General features: G+C 42.0%; 1 protein-coding gene across 2 annotated transcripts in view; it reads left to right on the forward strand.

The window, feature by feature from the left end:
• The window catches only part of RAI14 (retinoic acid induced 14), a 362,553-nt gene that overhangs the window by 309,561 nt on the left and 30,048 nt on the right, over positions 1-22,944 (forward strand). The window contains exons 11-15 of one of the 2 annotated variants that reach the window (XM_069220638.1): positions 14,242-14,328; positions 14,847-14,933; positions 15,744-15,786; positions 16,851-16,969; positions 21,297-22,826. In XM_069220638.1, the coding sequence (XP_069076739.1) occupies positions 14,242-14,328; positions 14,847-14,933; positions 15,744-15,786; positions 16,851-16,969; positions 21,297-22,826 (1,866 nt within the window). The remainder of the gene's footprint in view (positions 1-14,241; positions 14,329-14,846; positions 14,934-15,743; positions 15,787-16,850; positions 16,970-21,296; positions 22,827-22,944) is intronic. The other variant, XM_069220646.1, reaches the window with a different exon arrangement.

Consider the following 22,944-nt stretch of genomic DNA (forward strand, 5'->3'; position numbering starts at 1 on the left):
ATCTTTGTTGGAGAGACAAGTCCATGAGACATTTACACTGGCTATGAAAATACAAATTGTTCATAAATATTTGCAGTGTGGTGCCCCTTGATCTTTGGGTGGTGCCTCAGTATTTCTTCCTGAAGCAACAGTTAGTCATCACACACATTAAGGAGCAAAAGTAGGTGCTTTAACAGGAAAAAGGGTTTCTGGTAATCCAAATAATGAGTCTGTTTTCACATTGCTGCTCAATTTGTTCAAAGAGCCACATGGAATAATATAGTTTTAGAGCCCGTCGTAGCAGGCTATACCGGCCATTAAAGGCCCGCTCTAGCGTTAAAGGCGGCAAAGGCAAGGGCCTTTAACAAGGGAGCGGGACTTTAATTGTCGGTATAGCTCAGCTACGAAGGGCTATAAGGCTATTAGAACATTCTGCCGCTGGAGGGCAGAATGTTCTAATAAATAAAACAATATCCTCACGGAGCCCGAGGGGATTGGAATCCCCTCGGGCTCCATGAGGCCTTTAGTCACAGCTGTTGCTGTGAACAAAGAACATTGGAATGTTGATGCTTCAGGCTTTTTCCAGACAGTAAAAGCCCAGAGCACTCCATTGTCTCCAATGGAGCTCCCAACATTCCAGTGTTCAAATATAAAAAGGACACCTGCTCAGCGCAGTTAAACTAAACCCAGAAAGGACACATTTCCAGAGTCAACCAAGCTTCATGAGAGTATTAATAGCATGTGCCCAGTGAAAACAGAGCCTGCTTATGTTAGCAGTAGGAGTATTTGTACCTAAAACAAAATACATTATGAATGTTCCAGCATTCAATTCCTCAGAATTCTGAATTAACTCATATTAAGCACTATTTGAGCATGAAGACCTTGCACTGCTTGCAGCTACTCATTTCTGCAATCTCATGCTCGCTAGAAATTGTGACATCCGATTTCCCTAATCAGATGTCAATTGTAAAACCATAAACACCTGTGTGCTTGTAAATAGGTTTGGAGCCTTGAATTGTTAAGCAGGGGTTGATGTTTTGCCATTTCATTGCATATTCAATTAATTTGGCTGTCCTAAATAGTTAGTTGTTCATTTATCTTGAGGTCCTCACATCACCTGGATAGTAGAGAAGAGCTTAGGGCAATGTGACTGACGTCTGGACTTTTGCTGTCTCTTGTGAGGTAGTCTGAGAAACTAAGTTCCTTCAGGTGCTTTCAGTGGCCAGCATATGACAAATACAGCTGAAAACCTAACCATCTCAAAGCCTGAATGATTCTTCACAAAAAGAACCGGATCTGGACACAAAAAGCATCTCATTCCTCTTCCTCTGATGGAGTTTCAAATTGGTCTCTCTAGACTCCATTTATGCAGCTGAAATGTTGCGGGCATTCCATGCAGTTTTCCAGATTTAACCTTCATAATATTTCATTAGGCAAATGCAGCATTGTCTCTTCTCAGAGTGCCAGTGCCCTGGTTTGAAAACTGTTTTGGATGGTCCAGATGGCAGCCAATTATAATTATCTCTATTACATTTTTGTTTGCCACTACGAACTTTGCATAGGTAAGACTTTAATAAACTGGCAAGCATGCTTCACAAGATCGAAACCAACAATACCAAAGCAAACTTAAAGTTTATATTAGTAAAGGATGCTAATGCACACAATGCATATTTATCATTTGATTTTGCACATCTGCCTAATTATTGAATAACAATGCAACTGGAACTGGAAGCAAGTATTGAGTAGATCAACTAAAAACCAGTCTTACTTGCAGTGAGTAGTTCAATAATACAATTATCATTGGCCACCTGTCATGTGATATCCTATGTAGAACTACAAGGGGGAGGGGCGACTGGTAAACGTGAAATGTGGGGGAGTTGGGAGAAACAACCATGGTTACAAATTATTGCAGTTTGTTTGGCTCTTTACTTTCCAAGAGGCAGCTAGTAATCACTTTTTTTTTTCTTTCTGAAATACTTGTTTACCTTAATTCAGGTGGTGAGTGTGAGAAAAAGCCCCCTTGTGTTTAGCCGCTCCCATTTTTGGTTGAATATAATTTCAGGTTTTTCCGTCTGTGCTCGCTGAAACACTGGCATCCAATGTCTAATGTGTGTGCTCTGACCCCTATAAATTGGCTAATTCCTGATGATAGGCATATTTAACTTTCCTATGAAACCACAGTACGTGGTGTAGAAACTACATCCTTCGCATTGAAAGTTAACTATCATCTGTTGACTGCAGTACTTATTGTGCCACACACTAGTGAGATAAGGAAAATAGGGCTGGGACCTGCAAGTGTAGCCTGACTGCTTGCAATTTAAATTTGCAATCAGACCTGGCAAAATAAGCCTTTTGATAGGGGAAGAGCGTCCCTTTTAGCTATCTCAGTTTGGGGAATATTTAATAAAAATCAAGTAAACTTTTAGAAAGTTACCATTCCTTTCCTGTAGTTTAGGGAGGCTTATTTACATTAGCCTGCCAGCATCTGCCCCTACCAGTGGTTGCCCTTAATGAGGTGTGAAAACTGCTCACAGAGCAGGACAATTGCTTAGGCCTATTGGGCAGGCTCGGTTGGAGGTTAATATAGGTGACCCCATCAGCCCAGGTCAAGCAGCTGGAAGGGTTCAGAATGTTAATGTACTTCCAAGGGAATGAATAAGGCCTGCCCATTCAATAATAAGGGGATACCTGAGTAAGGGAAGGCCTTTGTTCTTTAGGCCCCTGCAGCCATCTGGTCACCAACCCAGTGGGAGGTGAGCTGGTCCCAGGATCAGCTTGGTGCGGCTGAGGAGCAGAGGACTTCTAATTTACCCAAACATTCCCCTGGCTGGCCCACATGCTCCGTTCAGGGACAGAAGGCCTGTGCCTTCTTAGACTTCCCTTAGAATAATGCAGTCTGTGATAGTTTGCAATAAGACAAACAGCATGGGCTGACGAAGTGAGTAAGTGTGCCACTGGGACTTGTTCCCCATTGGTTAGGGAGAGGCCAGGAGACATCTCCACACAATATCTATTGAACTATACAAAAAATCAACATCACTACCAGCTCCTCTGAACTCTTTCTGGACCTGTGGAAGAACAGAAGAGGACTGAATCTGCTGACTGAAACCTGTGAGAAGAACTGAAGGGCTGTGCCTCTTGCCACTTGTACCCACGACAAAGAAGTGGTCTCCAAGGGACAGTTGGCTGACCTCCTCTGTGGCAATAGAGAAAGATTTTTGACTTAAGTTTGTTTATTTTTATCAAACCATGAACACTCAAGTTTGACCTGCAAGCAATTTATTGATATACATAGGTAACATGTTCCTGTTTGATTAAACTCTCATTGGTCTCCAGAGAAAGGTCACCAGACTGGAGCTTCACGTGGTCATAAATGAACTACACTATAAAACTGTAAAATAAAAAATAAATAAAAAACAATTGCATATTTACCATAGTTGGCAATTTAACAACCAGGATATAAAGTTTATTAAGAACGTTTGTGAGGAATACATATCTTCATCAATTCTCAAAAGGCGAGCACATCTAAAGCAATAAGTAGTCCAAGCAATGGCAAATATCTTGGAGTTAAACCATTATTATAGGTGTAATCAAGAGGATTATGGATGCACCTTAAATTGTCCATTAGACTAAAATGACAGCCAGCAATACTTCTGTTAAAACTACGAAAAGCAGAAGGGAAACAGTTGAAGGTCTGTTTTTCAGTATGTTAAAATATTTTTATATACAGGTCTTACATTTAGAATATAGTATATTCTTCTTCAGATGTAAAGGATTTGCTCAATTTGATCATGTGTGATTCCACTTACATTAAGCCTCAAAAAGCTGTTGAGATTATTATGAAAGATATGTTAGAAACATCATGGGTCAGTGTTCACTTTAACAATCTGTATACATGAAGTAACTGAAGAACTAGAAGCTTTGCAGAAGGTAATGAAAAAGAAACAGAAACCATTACATTGCTGCCGAAGAATTCAGTAAAGGTTGCAAGTTTTACCTCGAATCGTTTATATTGTCTGTAGATTAGCAGGCTATCTACAGTGAGTGTAAAAGCTACAACAAGGGAATTACAAATGTACATAAGAGCAACCTAGCCATCTGCAGACCACCATTATATTTTTCAATAACTTTGAAATGAGGGACTTTATCTGTGAATTCAGCCCCAAAGACAATCCTATCCGTTTAAAGTGCAAGTGTAAAGCACCAGTATTGAATTTAATAGATTTCCTGTTTATCTATCTCAAACTGTTAACAGATGTAAGAAGACTTTTAAAACCTGTGCTTTTAAGAAATAGGGCAATGTATTCTCTGTTGCTTTTAAAGTTTTATGCAGTCCAGAGACTGCCAATATCTGCTACAGGTTTGATCAAATTGCTGATAAATGATCTTGCACTGGCCTCTAAGACAATAGCAAAGTAATTCAAATTGAAAATAATACTCTAACATTCATAGATCTAATACGAAAAATGGTATTGACAACCACTGAATAGTTCCATAATTAAGCAGACTTTACCTATGTTCCTAGGCCTGCACATAAATATTCTAAGAAACCCACGTTCTGTCCTTAAAGAAAGGAGATGTGTCGCTGGATGGGCAGTCTGATCATTAATGGTAAAGGTTCAGAACAACTAATTTCATTACACACTGTTACAGCCGTAGGTAATCTGCGGTAATAAGCTCATTATGCTTCAGATGTTCTATCCTGATGCAGATTACACGCCTGAAAGCTATTTATTTCACAGCATCAACAAGCACTTAGTACATAGTGTGTGTCCGTGTAATGCGATTAGCAACCTTTGTTCTATATTGTTTCATATACAATAAGTAATGTACTGTAAAACCCTAGAACTTTAATCCTTGTTCAACCACTACACTAAATTTAGCTTCACAAAGTAAAAGCACTTGCGCTGCCAGAGTGTGACCCAGTGTGCTGTGTTCTGGTTCCAGCACCTACACCCACCCTGGTCCTGGGTGCTAGATTGACCTCAAAGGAGTGCCCTGACTGTGAACCAGTGGAGTGTACTTTGCAGAATAACAGCCAGTGAGGGGGTGAGGCACTGGATTGAAGTCTCCTGTCAGCAAGCTTGGCTGTAAATGCCAAGCCTAAGACAATCAGTAGTTCCTAGAGTCAGACATGTATCCTTGCCGGAATAAGTTATAACCTTAAGAGATCTCAGCTGAACACTCAAACCTGGCTGCCATCCTCAGCAGTCACCCATTAGAGGAAATGCAGAGAACTCTGCATGTCACTTAACTCGGTGTGTCCCTTTAGTGGTTAACCAAAAATGGTAAACCAAGGTTATCTTTCTCAAGCTCTGAACAGCAGCGGCCGCGGCATAACTCAAGGTAAAAATAAAACGCATTTACCTTGTCTCTGTCCCTATCCCCTCTCTCGTCGCTCCTCTTGTGGTGTCCCAGCATTCAATGCTGGGACACCAGCACAGGCTCCCCAGCAATCTTGGTGCTGCTTTCATGCTAAACCTAGCAAGAAAGCAGTGCCAGGATTGGTCTGAGTGACTCGGACAGCTGCTCAAGCACAGCCCTGGATCTGTGTAGTTTCTCTAGCCCAGCTGTTAAACACAGCCAGGCTGGATGAACCTAAGTGCGTATGTGTGTTTGGCCAGCCTTAGACTGCCGGCCAAACACACATGCGCACCTATGTGGACTCTCCCTCCTGCACCCTCCTGTGGCCTAGCCCCACCCCTCCCTGTACTGCTTCTTGTGCCAGAGGCAGAAAAATAAAACAATGGTAAACTATTGTTTTTTTTCACAGCTATTAGTGGAAATTACACAGAGATCTCAGTAGCAAGTGCGGCATCCGCCTGAGCTATTTTTACCAGTATTGTACCCTGAAACTTTTTGGGAGTATATTACTTAACCCCCTTAGCTATTATAAAATGCAAACCATGTCCCTCCTGTAAATTAAGCCAAAACAGCTTACTTAACCCACTTACTCCATTCCCTTTTACCCTTATCACTTTTTGGCATCAAATATCAACTGGCACAGAAGAGGCTGTCTGTAATTGCTCATCATAAATCTTCCCCACCCCCTTTGATTCCACCTTTCTCATTCCACCTCCATTCCACCCCCAACTGTGGCTAAATGTGTTTAATGAGTATAGTGAGTGCCTGCATAGCACGTTTAAACTTCCAAGGTCACATTTCTGACAACTTTTTTACCTAATTATCTATTTCTTTTGGAGAGGTTCTCACTTACTCAACATTGGATATTGATGGCTACCGCTTGCCTCACTTTGAAAATCACCACACATAATATGATTGTATAAGGATTGCCTTAAATATCATGTGTCCGACCAAGGACCGTTGCAACCTACTAAAAGGATCTAGCCACTGCTACACTGACTCTATAAATCTCTGAAAAGCTATGTGGGCTTGCATTAAAAAAGAGAGGCTGTCTAGCAGGGCAGATCTGTGAACAGGAGCTGTGCAGAACAACCTGTGAGGGACTACTAGATTGTTTACAAGTGTGACTGATAGGGAGTACTTGCAGCACAGGTGTCCATCAAAACACAATGATGCACATTCTTCAGAGATTATAATAAGGAGGAATGTGAGGTAAGTGGCCTAAGACAAGAGGGGAACAGCCCCAAAGCCATTGGTGCAACCTGCCTATGTGGTATCAGTGACAGCTTCCCTTTTACCACCACCCTAGGAACGGGTAACTTAGAGTGGATATGTGTATTGTCACCACGGGGCATAGTTGTGGCTTTTGGGTGTCAACCTGCTCTCCCAATCACTGAGCCCAGGACATTTTTGGCCAGGGGGATGGGGCCTATTAAGGTTCTAGGGGGGAACACATCTCACTCCACTTAAAATATATGTTTTGGGGCCATTATTGGGATGGGGAGGAGGGTGTGCGCCCCTTTCCCCTTAAAGGTCACAGGGAATGGGGTTCCCTGGGCGCCTTGTGGCTCAGGTAGGGCAGACATGCACCCCTTTATAAACATATTTTGGCCCCAGGGGCTTGGGTCCCTGAGGCTACTATTGGACCGTGTGCCCCGTTCCCTTAATTAAAGAAAAGGCCCCAGAGAGGGTAATTCTTGGGGCCCAAAGTGCCTTGGGGAGGAGGACTGCCAGTCCCACTCTGCCCACAGCCAAAGGCTATGGGGATTGGCTGCCCCCAGTGATTGGATGCAAGGCCTGGCTGGGGTACCTATAACTCGTACCGTAAGGTAACTATAACTAGTGCCCTCGCCATGCACTACTACTTACCGCACATATTACATAATTCAAGACATCTTCTATGACATCATTATTAATAATATCACTTCAGCCTTTGAAATAACATTATTGATGAGAAGACTGTGCGTGGTCGAGGCACAAGTTATAGTTACCTTAGAGCAGGAGTTATAGTTACTTATGATAACTATAACTGGTGAAGTTCAGTGGTTTTTTTTTTTTAGTTTAAGTCTAGGTAGTTATAGTTAGGATCGTGTTTTCATAGAAACGTTTTTTGACTTGCCTACATCTGTAGCACCATCTTAATGAAATTTTCCAAAATAAGTATGCTAGTGATTCTTGTTGGGCACGGAAAGTTTCTTGGTGAACCGTCAAGCAGGGGCCACAAAATAATTAGGGCGGGGGGTCAAAAAACTTGCGTTTCCCATATTAATTTCCATAGGAGTTTTTAACACGACTACAGCCTGAACCGCTGGATGGAATTACACCAAATTTGGCAGCAAGGTAGCTTTCGGTCCGCAGATTACGCTTTTTGTTTTTGCGTGTAAATCCGTTCAAAAGTTTATGAGAAATTAAAGGAAATTCAAATTTGTATAACCAGGGCTGTGGATCCACCCCGACGACGTCAAGAACAATAAGCTCTCGTTCAGAGCTCTGATTGGCTGTCAACACTTCAACTAGGAAGTGTTGGCAGCAATCTTGGGACTCTGCTTCAGCTGAGTCCCTAAAAAAAGTGAAAAAAGAAAAGGAGCCAGGTTAGGGACACCCTGCCCCTTTTGCTGTGGTGCAGTTAGCAGTGAATTCATAACCATGTCACACATTTCTGACAAAAATAAGTGTGGTCTCCTACACTTGTTTTAATAAAGCCCCGAGTGGGCCAGTTCCGGGGGGCATGTAAAAAATAAAGGAGGAGCACACAGGGTCCACTTCTAGGCTTATTTATGCACTGGGGACTGCCACCTCCCTGGGGCTTTGATTCAATAGTATGCAGTGCCACACCCCCCCCCCCCCCCCCCCCACTACACCCCAGGGACCTCCTTCTCATCGTGGCAGAGAGAAAATGATTAAGGGGGGTCCGTTGCTGACCCCGACTCAAAATTAAATTCAGTTGGGAGGCCCACATGGCCATCCGCAGCCCCAAGGACCACCACCTCCCTGGGGCAGAAAGAAAATGATTAAGGGGGTCTGTTGCGGACCTCCAGTGGTAACTAATTAGAAGTAAGAAGGGGCCATGAGGCAGCCCCAGAAACCACCACCTCCCTGGGGCTCAAAAATAAATGTATGTGGCTGCTTCACCACAGACCCCCTCTTCTTCCCCCCTCTCGCAGCACCAGGGACCGCCACCTTCCCGGGCCATATTTACACGATGTAGAGCCAGTTATGACCCTGAGGACTGCCACCTCCCCAGGGCTGGCTCCTGCTATGGCCCACCTCTGGGACATAGCTGTTTGCTGTGACTTGGTGGGAGCTTTGACATCTCATGCCACTCCGGTTACAGCAAGCAAGAGCTGTTAAACAGTTCTCCCTTGCTGGAAGTGGAGGTTTCCTCTGTCGGGCCAGGAAATGGAGAAAACAATTGCTCTCACAGACTGCGAGCTGCATGTTTAACATCTCCCTATCTGTGACGGCAATTACGGCTCCTGCTGGAGGCGGGTAGCTGGCTGGGACCATGAGGGCTTTGAAGCTCCCCCCGCGGTCCCTAATGATGATGATTGGGAGCCCTGAGGGGCACCCATGTGACATGGCCAGGTCCCAGGGGATCGGGTCCCCGGGGCCGAGATCGGCCAGGGAAGGGAGGAGGTGCAGCCCCCTCCTCCCCCACCAAAAAAAGAAACATTTTCAGGCTGGGCTCTTTGGATGGGGTCACTGTAGCCAAAATCCCCCTCCCCCCAAAAACATATTAAAAGGCTGGGCCTCAGCGGATAGAGTCCCCGGGGCTGAAATCAGCCGTGCGAGAGGTGCCATTCGGCCCTGCCCCCTCCATTTAATGAAGGCCGGGCCCCAGGGGATGAGGTTCCCAGGGCAGTGTTCAGCCCAGGGAGGAGGACATCCCTCTCACTGTCAATTCAGCCAACGAGATAGCACTTACCAACTAACCAGTAGGATGTGTTCCAGTTGGATAGACATTTTGTGCAAAACTGTGGACTCTTGTTGGATAAGCGAGCAGGTGAGCTTCCGTTCTGGCCATGATGCTCATTTCACAGAAATTAAACCTCAACAGGAAGCACAAGTATAAACGAGCCAGATGCCCCAGTTCAAGCTCTGCTTTTGGAAAGGACAAATGATCTTAACTCCTGGGCTTGGCAAAGGCAAAGCAAGTGTGTCTACTCTGCGATTCCATATTGAAAAACAATCTGAAATCCTTTGTGGATGTGAATGCATATTTCATCTGTTGGGGCACAATCAGTGCTTAATTAATATGTGCTTGTTGTTTTCAGTGCGGGGCACCAGCACTTATTTTTTGAGGGCCGGCACTTATTTTTCTGCCTCAGGTATTTACTGCGAGCAAAAGACACATGGGAAAGATGGAGGAAGAGCAAAATAAAAAAGCGCCATAATGGGAGAAAACAGAAAGCTGCAAGAGTGAGCTGAAGGGACAGGGAGTGGATGTAAATGGATTGAAGAGGCCCGAGATGGCTTCAGGATTACACTACCATTGTATTCCGTGTTCGCACATTTAATTGCAGCAGCCCCGTGGTTAAGAGGAGGGCTTTGGGCACCTGTACCTTTTTATTTACAAATTGAGCACCAAGCGCAAACACTCTCACACCCACATACACCCTCTCCAGCCACTCTTATGCCCAAAGACACCCTCTCATGCATATTCTCACACCCAGAGAGACAGGCTCTGTGGGCAGCTGCTGCTGGGCACACCCAAAGGCCATGTGCAAAGTGGGGTTGGGTAGTTAGGAGGGTTGGCTGCTGGGCTAGCCGCAGGCCAGGCCCTGCAACCAACCCCCGCCAAAGGCCGTGCGCAGCGCGGTTGGGTGGTTATAGGGGGTTGGCCACAAGGCTGAAGGCCATGCCCAGCGGTGTTTGGATTAACGTATAGTAATGAAAATTACTTTACGTTAAAAAAAACATAGAAACTCATTGAAAAAATTAAAGATTACATAAACGTTATATTTAGGGAAATAGAATTGAAAAAAACCTTAGAATTTCCCTAAACAAAACAAAGGTTACAGGGACGTTATAGTTAGGTTCTGAATTTAATCGCACAAAACCAGTGAAATTCAGCAGTTATAGTTAGATTTATTTCAAGTAACTGTAACTTCCAGCCTATGGGAACTATACCTTGCGTCCTCACCATGCACTGCTAATTACCCCAGATATTATAGCAATCATGACTGCTTCTATAACATTGATAAAAATATCAATGGAGCATTAGAAGACAAACTATTGAAGAAAAAACTGTGCATGGCAAGGGCACAAATTATAGTTATACTTACTTGTAATAACTCCAACTATAACTGCTGAATTTCTCTAGTTTTGTGCAAATAAATTCAAAACCTAACTATAACGTCCCTGTATTTTTTTTAAAGTAAAAAAAAAAAAAATGTATATAAATGTATGTATGTATATATGTATGTATATATATGTATGTATATATATATATATATATATATATATATATATATATATATATATACACATTACTGGCTAGTTATAGTTAGGAGCTAGTTTCCATTGGAAAATCATTTTTTGGTTTACTTATAACTTTGGTGCTGTTTGACAAATCTTTTCAAAATATTCCCAAAAAGAGCCCTAATTAATCTAGTTCTGCATGGAAAATGTTGTGGTGGTCCATCAAGAGGTGGGCTGGGAAAAAGGGCGGTCAAAAAATGTGTGTTTCCCATGTTATTCCCATAGAGATTTCAGTCAAGACTATAGCCTGAACTGCTGAACGGAATTACACCAAGTTTGGCACAAAGGTAGATCTTGGTCCAGAAAGATCTCCTTTTTGTGATTTGGTGTAAATCTATTCAGTAGTTTATGGGATACTAAAGCAAAAAGGATTGTGTAAATTTAGAGACGTGGATCCTTCACAGATCTGGCAGATCTCTTGCTGAGATCTGAATGGCTGCCAACACTTCAACCAGGAAGTGTTGGCAGCCATGTTAGGACTCGAATTCAGCCGAGCTCCAAAAGAAAATCTTTTTTTTAAATAGAAGGGGGCAGGGTTGGAATACCGTGACCCCCTAGGACTGGTGGTGGTGTCCCAAAAGTACCCCGCCGGAGCAAAAAACATTTTTTTTTATTTCTGCGATGAAAATCATGGAGGATCTGCAAATTTCAATTTTTTTTTTTTTTTTTAAAGAGTGCTGTCTCCCTTGCATTTTTAAACTTCAGCCCCCCGGGGTGGGGAGGTGTCAGGTCCTGGGGGTAAATGAAAATAAGAATATTGGGGAGGGGGTGCACGTGACCCCCCTTACTATGCCCGATTTCAGCCCCGGGGCCAAGTCAATTGAAATTAAGGGGGTTGGGGGCTGTGTGGCCTCCTCCCCATACCGCTTATGGCCCCAGGGACCTCCACTTCCCCAGGGCTTGCCTATGCAAATATAAAGGAGGGGGCCATGCGGCCCCTCCTACTGGAGCCATTAATGACTTTGTTGACCACCCCCAGGTCCGGCTCCCTATGTCCTGAGGTGCCAAACTTGCACTAATTTACTGGGCACCGGGAGATGGCGTCCACGGGTCTGTAATTGGCTCGGGGAGGGGGGCAGCATGCCCCCCTCCAGGGATGCCTGCATATGGGGAGTGGGCAGCATGGACTGGCCCTGCAGCCAACCCCCCGCCAAACCTTGACAAAGGTCATGTGGCCAGCCCCTGCCAGACATGGCTAAAGGCCGTGCGTGGAGCGGGTTTGGATGTCTGTGGGGCCTGGCCGCGGGTCTGACTGCAGTCCAAGACTTGCGGCCAACCCCTGCCACGCACAGTGGGTTTGGGTGCCTATGGGGGGGGTTGGTCGTAGACCAGGCCCTTCAGCCAGCCCTTTTTTACGCAGCCAGCCAGCCCCATATATCTCACACTCTCGCCATCACTGCTACTTACTCCCACATATTACATCAGTAATGACATCTTCAATGGCATCATTCATAATCTAACTGCAACATTTGCAATAAAATTATTGATGAGAAAACTGTGCATGGCAGGTGTGCTAATAATAGTTACCTCAGGGCACAAGTTATAGTTTCTTGAGATAAGTATAACTATAACTCTTGAATTTCTGTGGTTTTCTGCATGTAAAATCTGAACTAAAAAATTTTTCTTAACTATAACATCCCTGTAACTTTAGGTGTTTTTCATTGAACAAATATATATATATATATATATATATATATATATATATATATAGGTCTGTCTGACAAGCACCGTAAGTAATATGTATATGTAGGTGTGTGTGTGTGTGTATATATATATATATATATATATATATATATATATATATATATATATATATTCATCCATTGGTCTGCTGTATGTCATCCACATTTTCCTTCCTTCTGCTATAGAATGGTTCGGCCCACTTCATCTAGTGCCAGACTGCACTGTGAGTGATAGCATTCTGCTCTTTTTCAAAGAACACATCCATACAAAGTAGTTCCCTTCTGTACCAGGGACTATTATAGTAAAGCGTGCTTTGTGAGGCCCAAAAATATTTCTGCCTTCAGCCAATTCTTCTTTCTTATTTTAGAAGGGGCCTGGCAGCTCCTCAAAAATAAGGCTGTGACAAAAATTACATTGACATAACAAAAAATAATCTTATAGTGGTTGGTAGAACTATTCTTGAGTTGGGGTTTGTGAGTTCTTCCAGTGGAAACAATTAGCAAAACAGACCCCAAGAGTAATTTAAGCGTCCTATAACAACAAAACAAAATCTTAGTTCAGGTAACCAATTGTCAGTTCGAAGGAAGAGTATTGTTGTAAGGTGAATATTTACATGTAGCTAAATGATTCATCTGACAGTAAATGTATAACTAGATCTCTCAGAACATAGAGTGCTGGTAATCAGAACAGTCCCAACTGCAGAGTACATACTTTTTTAAGAATTCAATTAGACCTCTGAGTTGCATTCAGTTCTAACTGATTTGTTGTTCTATTTTTTTTTTTTTTTGTACCTAAGCATCTTTTTGACTCACCTACTGTTGAGGCAACATATTTGAATGATGAAACCAAATTGTGATGCATTACGTTTGATTTGTTGTCATTTGGTTCATGTGCGAGGGAACATCTGAACACCGCCCCATTTTCTTCTCCGTCCCATTCTCCAACCCTTCCTCTGTACCTTGTGTGGCATCTCCCAACAGAAGAGCCAGCATTGCACCCCATTTTCACTTAAGAGCCACAGTTGCACCATGTTTTCCCTCTGCGCTCCTTCCTAGAAATAGAAATGGGACTGTTGGTGTTTACCTTCAAATCTCATGTCTTCTTCTCTACTTAAGCTCCCAAAATAGGAAGGGGGACTTGTGCAACATTGTGCTGTCAAATGTTTATCCCGGCATTAAGTGCTCTAGGTTTTAATGGAGCTCACCAAACCACTTATTTGTTATAGTCTGGATTGAATTGTGATTTTTATGTCCATGATTGAAACTTTCACAATCTGGGTAATTCGTCTTTGTTGAACTTCAGCATTGTAATTTTCTTGGGAAGGTCTACGTCATAGAAGTCTCATCATTATCACTTTATGAAATGTATGCCAAGTTACAATACATATTTATTGTTTTCTTATTGGCGAGGCTCTCCATGCGATGTACAACGACAATTCTGCAGGAGTTCAAGAATTTGTAGCATAATTTAATACACTGGGAAACATTAAGCATATTTTGGCTCTCGTCTCATGTTATTTTCTGTGTAAGTTGATGCTTGGTTTTCTGCCTAGTAAATAATCCTTTAACCATGTGTATTAGGTTAGTAAAACTGTTGGGTCTTGCAAGCTGAAAAGGCAAATGCATGCACTGTTGCTGACATCTTTGTGTTACTGAAATATATGTATAAATATCTTTCTCATTCCTCACTAACACCACTAACATCCTTCCATTTTCTGGCCTGTGACACTTACAGCATGACCAAGTCCTTAAATTGAGTTCTGAAAGAAGTGCAACACCAAAAAAACGCAAAGCGCCTCCTCCTCCTATCAGTCCATTGCAGGTAAAGAAAATGTTTAACATGCACTATTACAATAGGTGGGGTGGAGTAATATGCAGGAAGCTGTGTGTAAAGATGGCATCTACTCGTAGAGCTTCAGCGACCTTTCAAAAGCCAGCTTGTTAGGCTGAGAATTGTACTGTCAATACGGCAGCCATTTTGGACAGCATGTTAGTTTTAGTTATCACACGGGCTGCAAGGACCTGTCATTCCCTAAAGCGCCACTGGAGCCTCACAGATGTGTTCACATGAAGTCCTGCTTTTAATTACTCTTGGTTCTGCGCACAGTGTTCTTTATAGATGTTCAGACTTTCATGTGACTGCAAAACAAGGTTGGTGGTTACTCTTTTTATGTAGGCCCTCGCTCCTTTTAAAACAAGATAACTGGTGCGTGCATTATGCTCCAGAACTGCTTCATGATGATGGTAACAGGTTGATGTACTCTTTTGGCTCGTTCACAAGTGGAATAGTGCCCCATCTTAAAAACTATATTCTTGACCTGTATGTGTGTGTTTTTTTAGATGAGTGATTTATCCTCCCCTCAGTCTACAACGTCGACCCCAGCGTCTGGTAAAGGCGAGGCCTTCTTCCCAGAACAGATACTGAAGGTACTTGCGTGTTTGTGACAGGTCTACTTGTGTGTCTGTTGTGTGGGGCTTCGGATTTAGGTTTAAACAGAGAATGATTGGTGCAGAAATGGCAAGAGCCGGCTCTGTGATGGTAAGTGATGCATGACTGATGGACAGAGAGGCTGTCTATCAGTAACTTTCAACTAAGATTTTTGGTGTTTGTACTTAAGGGGCCATGTTTACAAAACGTTTTGCTCACCTAAGTTCAATTTAGGTGTGCCAAAAAGGTGAAACGGAACACAGAATTTCTAAATTCTGGTTTTCCAGACCTGACATGATAGATTTGTGACTGAAAAACTGGTGTTAACAGGCAAATGGCAAAGAGTTAGGAAGCACCATTGTGGAAATTCCCAAAATTTTAGTTTCAAGACCATAAAAAGACCGTGTTGATTTACTCCTACAAAATATAACAATAGGAGTATGTCAAACATGAGCAGCACTACCAAAGTTTGAAATTTAGGTTCTTGAATGACAGATGAAACAGAGCACTAGAGATTTAATCAAATGCCAAGGAGTATGTAAGAGTGGAATAAAAACTCTGCCTGTCCACCTTAGGCCAACCACTTCAATGTAAGTTAAGTGTGCATCCATTGGGAGGTGAGTGCAGTTTGTGGGGTGGTTTATGCATTTTATCTTCCACTACAAACTGCATGGTGGTCACAATGCAAGCTTTTGTGGAAAGGTCTGGTCAATGCTCTTCAGGAGTTAAAAGAACCAAACAGTGTTTTGAAGAGAATTAAAACATCGGGAACACCAATTAATGTGAGATTTTAATTCTGTGTTTTGCAGGAAGACAGCACACAAGAAAAGGATCGGATGAGCGACAGTGCAGGTAAATGAAGTCAATGAAAACCTTACCGTGTAATTATAAGGAGTTTAGAAACATTACACTAGACGTCGGGCTCTGTGTAGCCATTCGTCGCCAATCTATTAATTCAATTCGGCATGGCGTACTCGCAGGATAGCGTTCCGAATAGGTGAACGCCGCTATCAACCTGATTAGCTTTGATGGTACTCGGATGGAAGCAATTATACTTTAAACTATTGTGTACACAGCGGGGTCTTGAACTTGAGGCTTGGATAAATTATATTGAGCTGTCATATTAGTGACAGTAGTTATATAACGGGAGGATTTTCTGTTTTATTGGATTTCGAGTGTATAAGCCCTGAAGAAGTCGTTTGGGACTTAAGAGTTTCCCATGACGAAACACGTGTTGGCTGCCTTGGAGTGTATTTCCATGGATGGTTGCCGTGGGATTTGAAGATTTGTTTCAATAAACTTCTGGATTGGATTGGACATTGTGAAATTTCAAGGATGTGTCTTCGCTAACAGTACTCACTGGAGTTATAACATATTTTGATTTGTGTAAATGTTAATATTGGGAGGGGGGCCTCACACTGCTTCCACATGGCGCCTCCGCCATTCTGTTCCCTCGTGATCTCTTCTGTTAGTCGATCCATCCGAAACGCTAAATAAGCATATGCTTCTGCGTGACATCCACTGCATAATGACAGACTCATGGACCTTGTTATTTTGCTTGTAAACAGGAAATGTTTTGCCTACCTGTACAATGAAAAATGACAGCGTAAAACTGTAGGCCACAACATGCCCGTAAATCTGAGATGAAAGACAAATTGTTTTCTTTATCACAACTTTGTTTTAACTTGAAAACAAGGAAGCGTGGGATGCAGTCATTGAGCTATGCAAGTGGTAGCCAACGCAGCTAAACAAAATATCTCTTGTGGAAATATTGTTTTAAGAAAATATGCTTTTAGGGTCTTCTTGATTCGTCCAGTCATGTTACAATTGGTACACAAGCATGTCACAGTTGTAATGAAGTTTACCACCGTGGTGGGCACATTTGTAAATCATATTTGTTTTTTGTGTTTTATAAGTGGTTGACAGTTTACTGGATATAAGTGCAGAGGTCGAGCAGCACGACCTGATTTCAGTGCTACAGGCAAAAATCGCCTCCCTTACCTTACTCAACAAGGAGCTACAACAAACACTGCAGGTATGTAACATTTTCATGATAACCTTCCAAGAACTTGCTTTGTCCAGTAATACGAGTAAAGAATGTTCTATTTGTTGAAAGTTTTCTGCTTCTTCAGAAATGTATGGACGTCTAAACTTTATTTAATTGCACGTGTGATGCCTCTGTTGATATATTTACACTTTTGCTCCTCCTCTTAACCAGTAATTCCGTGTTTCTGCCTGCTTAAGCGTGCCATGGCTTCTTTGTAAGCCTAACCGTACACTTAAGTGCTGTATGCTTGGTGCCCGAATCTTCAATTATGCGGCATAATGTGCGCGTTGTTTTGTCAATTTTAATTATAGCTGCCTCTGTACAGTACACTTTTGTCTATTTTACTTCGCAAAAACACAAACGAATTTCATCCCTTAGGTTCTCAAAGTGTGCCCCCTCTCTCCCCACCCGTGCAACACCTGCCTCAGTTCCTTTGCTTGTACTCTCTCCCACTCATTATCACTCGATGGGCAATATGGGTGTGTCCAGTTTCAAGTGAGAATTCAAGTGCTACATTAAAGAAAAATGTACTTTAGTTACCATACAGGGGATCTTTCTCGCGCTGGTGGCTACGGGGCTTATGAAGGAAAGCAGCGCCTCTAATAAATGCACCTGGCCTCACTGGGATTGGGGTGTGAGCACTGTTCACTTGATAAACGCTAGCCTGATTAAACTGGTGTGAAAGAATAGTCTTATCAGATTAAGCATAATGGGCTCAAATCAGTAGCGTTTTGTAGTAAGTGTGAATCTCAGAATCATGGGCGTGCATATGTTATTTTGTATATTTGCAACTTTATGCTGATTTACAAACAAAAAATCCAGGCATATACTTGGAAGTCTACGTGAACATCCACCTTGCAGCACCCGTTCACGAAGGTTACTTGTGGCGTAGGCAACCCTACAAAAGTAGGTGCAGTAGATTAGTGCTCTTTCAGATTTTTTTGGAGCATATTAAACCAAAACAGGTGTGCAAATAGTCTGTGATTGAGGCCCTGTGTATTTTTGCCATAGAACTGAAAATACCACTTTACAAATTGATGCCATTTGAGAAAAATAATAAGAGAATTTTAGATGTTTACAAAATATGAAAATATAACACTATTTTGTTAATCAAGACGTATTTTAGAATGCTGTAGCAATAATAATTTTAAGGGATCACCCTCGGAGAAGTTTCATGGAACATGATGAGCGATGATGTATATTAATGATCAAATGTTTTGTAATCTGCAAACTTTTTTGGCCTTACTGTAATCGTTCCTCCTTTTAGAGTGTACTTACAGGGTGCAGTACTTACCTATAAAGGCCACAAAGCATCCCTTCCAAAATTAACAGATCCCATTTATTTTCAATTCGTTTCTGGCTTATTTTGACAACATAAAGTTTTTTTAGAGGAGCAGCTGGATCAGACCTTTGGGCGCTCTATTCCAAAGTGTTACTTTTTAACAATAACGTTTCAAAAGAGATAAGAAATGGCTAAATAAGAAAGGGTTAAATAGTTTGCCCACATTTGAGCAAGAAAATATTCCTGCCTAATGTGAGACTGAAAGCATCACAACATGAAACTGCACGCATCATAATTAAATTGCACCCTGTTTGTAGAACACACCTTATAATCATGTTAAATTGTCTACTAGGCAAAATCTGCATGATAGTGTGCCTAATATTGTCATTGTTGGGCAATAAAGTCCCTATAAATCAACTTTTTGAAGAATTCTGGAAAGGCTACATTGGTGTCGAGTAAACATCAGTAGAGAGGTGTGAGAAAACCGATTAAGGGAAGTACTTAGAGACTCACAGGGTGTTAGGCAGAGGTCAAACTTGCAGGGTTCAGGTTAGGTCCAGTTGTTACTGGTCAGCTGGGCAGTTGCAGCAAACGACTTCTTAAAGCTTGTTGTGTCCCTGTAGCTTATGACACTTGGAGTCCTCTTTCTTGTCCTGGGTACAAGAAACATCAGGTTCAGCCCTCTTCTAATCTTCCTCAGGACCTGGAATGTTCTGAAGTGGATGCCTGGAGACCCTACATGTATGCCTGGCACAACATAGTGTCTGGGAATGACTTCTGGGTATGCCCTAACCAGTGGGGTAAATGTTCCCAGGCCAACCCTACTCACTTAAGGGTATTATCAAGATGACAAACATCTTCAGCCACACTAAACTTGGGCTCTAGGGGCTGGATGTGTGTGGGTGGGGTGGGGGGGGGTGAGCATACTATGGTAATCATAGTGTCCCATCATATTTAACACTAAAATCAAATTTGAAACGATTACTTTAACAAATAGACAGTGGATACACAAGAATTGTCTTCAATCCTGTTCTCGGCCTTTGAAGTGCACCCCCAAGTGTTTTATGCAGTTTACAACTGCAGCAGCCAAGCTAAGAATGGTACGCCTGGATTCATGTTCGTCCTGTCACTGTAGTGGATGGCAGTCCACTAGTGACATTTAACTTACAGGTACTGGGTACCTTTTGTACCATATGCTGTGGACTTGCATGTAAGGTAAATATGCCAGCCAAGTGTATATCAATATTACTATGTTTAAAAGGGGAGCACAGACACCTTACCACTGGTTAGCAGGGGTAATGTGCACAGATCTCTACAGCCAGTAAAAACACTGAAGGGAAAAATCTGGGGCTACACCTCACAAATAATGGTGAATTCCTACAAGTATAAAATACAAACCTCTGTGCATCTTTAAAGTACAATGCCCAAAATATGTACAAGCCCCTTTCCCTCTTACTCCCCAAAACGCAACCTGAGCTCAGCTAAGGCAAATTATATTGTACAAGTTAGGTACAGTAGCACAAAACATGGTCAGAGATAGAGTTGTGTGCTGTGTGCTAAACTGTGTTATGCATTTTGCCCGAAAATCATGCTTCTGTCTTTCTACAAATGTTCTGGGACTATACCCCTTTGTCAAGAGGCAGGGCCATAAAGAGTACAATACAATTACTGAGGATGCTCAGACCAGAGTAAAGATCAGGAAATCCCAGACTTGAAACAGTCACTTACAATCACTGTTTAACCTTTGCTGAAGTGTCAAGGTCGCCACAAACCTCATTTGCCCAAAGCAAATTTACTATGTGCCTCAAATCAAAAGCCAGCCCTTAACTTAAAACATAAATAGAAAAAATATTTGGCTTTTTACACATTGTGAGCTTAAGTCCCAAGATGTGCAGCTGGTTTTGTGCCCATACTCCAGCTGATATGAAAACTTTGTGAAATAGCATGCAAACGGCAACACAAAATTGGCTGGTTGACCCACTTCAACAAAATAGACTGAACATTTTGCCTTCCGTTTGCAGTGTCGTTTGTGCAAACAGAGCCTCAATTAGTGTGCCAAGATTGATGGCTATGCGGTACGTGGTTATATTCTAGGAGTTTTTGGCATTAATAAGACTGCTAGACTTCACATCCTGGTGAAGCCTGTTGTGAATTTTCAGAATTTTGGATCAAAATGCATTGATGGCACCCTGGAGATTGCATATGCACTCAAAGATCTATTTTATTAGTAACAAAAGCCCATACAAAATAATTTTCATAACTGCGGGCTGGGTTTCTATTATGTGCATTTCACAGAAGGGTCTTGTATGACTGCACTAGGCTGGCTATTTGCATTCATATAAAGCCCTTAAAATTCTCAGAACACTTGTGTATTTTTGTATGATGTTTATTTCAGGGTGAGTTTTCATTACGTGGAGAGTCGAATAAGTTTGTTTTAAAATCAAATACTGAAAAATTAGGCACCTCCAATTTTGAGGAAATGGTATGTTCGATGGCATGTGTAGCTGTAGATACACATGCTATGCATAAGCTCGCAATCTAGTGATGGGTTTAAAGTAGTACAACTTGTTTTTGTTCGAATGAAGTTTTACTACCTTCAACGTCACTGGATGAACATTCTGTGTGTTGAATTGTGTTTTTGATTTTGGGGCCCTCTCGTCAAGAGGCAGGTCCTTAAACAGTACAATCTGAGTAATTAAGATGCCCAAACCTGAATACAGTCACTGTTCATCCTCCAATGAGGAATTTGTCAAGGTTGTCCATTAACCTCTATCTGCCCATAGCAGCACTTCAAATGGCCTCTCATCAAAAGCTGGCACCTAACAAAACGTTTACTTAAATTATTCAAAGTGAATATATAATTGGTCATGACATAACGTATTTTGAGATGTGAAGTAATTTGCAGTGCAGCCTGGTAGTAATGCCCTGTATTTACTCCATGCATATACAGTTTTTTAAAGTACAAATACTGTTATTTATTGACAATGAATTTGTAATTGGTTGAGAAATCTAACAGAGTATGTTTTTATACAGGAGAAATCATCAAATGACTCTGGAATGGACATCGGCAAAGAATCATCCTCATTCAGTCAGTCTCTAGAAAAACAAAGTGAAGCCAGAACATCAGACACTGAATCTTTTCCCCTTACCTCGGATGCCTCAACGGAGACTGAATCACAGCATGAAATAGAAAACCAAAGTGAATTACAAATTAAGCAGCTTTCTGAGGCTTTGCAGGATATGCAGATAAGGTTGGAACGCTCAGAAGAAGAAAGGATGCACTTAGAGTCACATTTAAAGTTGGAACATACAGGAGAAATTGACGTAAACCAGTCAGTGATTTCTGAACATTTCAACGATCTCATCCTGAAGGTAGAAGAATCTGAATCCAGATCTGAAGCCCCTTCAGAAGAGAGCTTGAATGCTCAGGCGGATAAGGGAAATATTAACGTGGACTTTCTAAAGAAGGATGAGAGTGCAGCCGATGATGAGCACCAAGCTATAAACAAGGAGCTAGAATTACTGCGAAATGAACAAGAGAAAGCACAGGCTGAAATTAGGACAAGCAAAGATAAAATAACCAGCTTGGAAAAAGAGCTTGAAAATATGGAAGCTAGACTGGCAAACATGATGTCTGCTGAAGAACGGGAGGAAATGATAAATTCTTATTCTTTAGTTATAGAGAATATTAACCAAGAGAAGGTACTGCTAATCGAGAAGTACACAGAAGGGCAAGAAGAAATAAAAAGATTGCAGGATGCACTGTCAAGTCTAAACAAGGCAGCTGGTGATGGTACAGACATGAAGGAGTCCATGAAGAAAACCATAGAAGAGCTCAACAAGCAAGTGAGTGACTTGTCGCTTATGTACAAGGAGGCTCACAATGAGCTTGAGGATCACCGGAAGAGGGAGCAGGCAGCTGAAGCAGATTCCAACTACATTAGCAAAGAGGAGCATAACCGGCTAATGGGAGAACTAAAGGACATGAAAGTGAGAGTGGAGGAAGAAGTGGTGGAGCTGGAAGCAGAATATGAAAGGGCAATAAGTGAACTGGTGGCACTGAAGAAGCAACTTGATGCAGAGAAAGGAAATTCCTTAGCAATTGCTGAGAATAGGCAGGTTATAACTTCCCTAAAAGACAACGTTGTGAAGCTAGAGGCAGAGAAAAATGATCTCAAAGAACAACTAGTTAAAAAGGAATTGGAAGTAACCAATTTACAAGAGCACCTGTTGGAAGAAAAATCTGCCAACCGTGTGCTAGAAGCAACTAGGGATTCTGCTGAAAAATCAAAATCATCTTTAGAGGAGGAAGTTAACATGTTATCAGGCAGACTGAAGGATCTAAAGAAGGAAAAGGAAAAGGTGTCTCTGGACAGTGCACAAGTAAGCAGAGAGATGCTGCAGGTTACCAGAGAAAAAGAAGTTCTTCAAAGCCTTCTAAAATCAAAGGAACAAGAAGTAGCTGAACTGTGTCTTAAATATAGCCAGATTCAAGAGGATCTTGCTGAAATGAAGAAATGTTCAGAAAGCTCTTCAAGACTGGAAGAAGACAAAGATCGAAAGGTTAGAGAATATTTATGACAAAGCAATGCTTGGAAGAGGATTTGTATTCATTAAAACATATCAGCTATGCAGAAAGGTAGGCTCATTCCATATAAACATTTGTTTGCAAAGAATACTG

The sequence above is a fragment of the Pleurodeles waltl genome, chromosome 1_1 (assembly GCF_031143425.1).
Source record: "Pleurodeles waltl isolate 20211129_DDA chromosome 1_1, aPleWal1.hap1.20221129, whole genome shotgun sequence".
Taxonomy (NCBI): Eukaryota; Metazoa; Chordata; class Amphibia; order Caudata; family Salamandridae; genus Pleurodeles; species Pleurodeles waltl.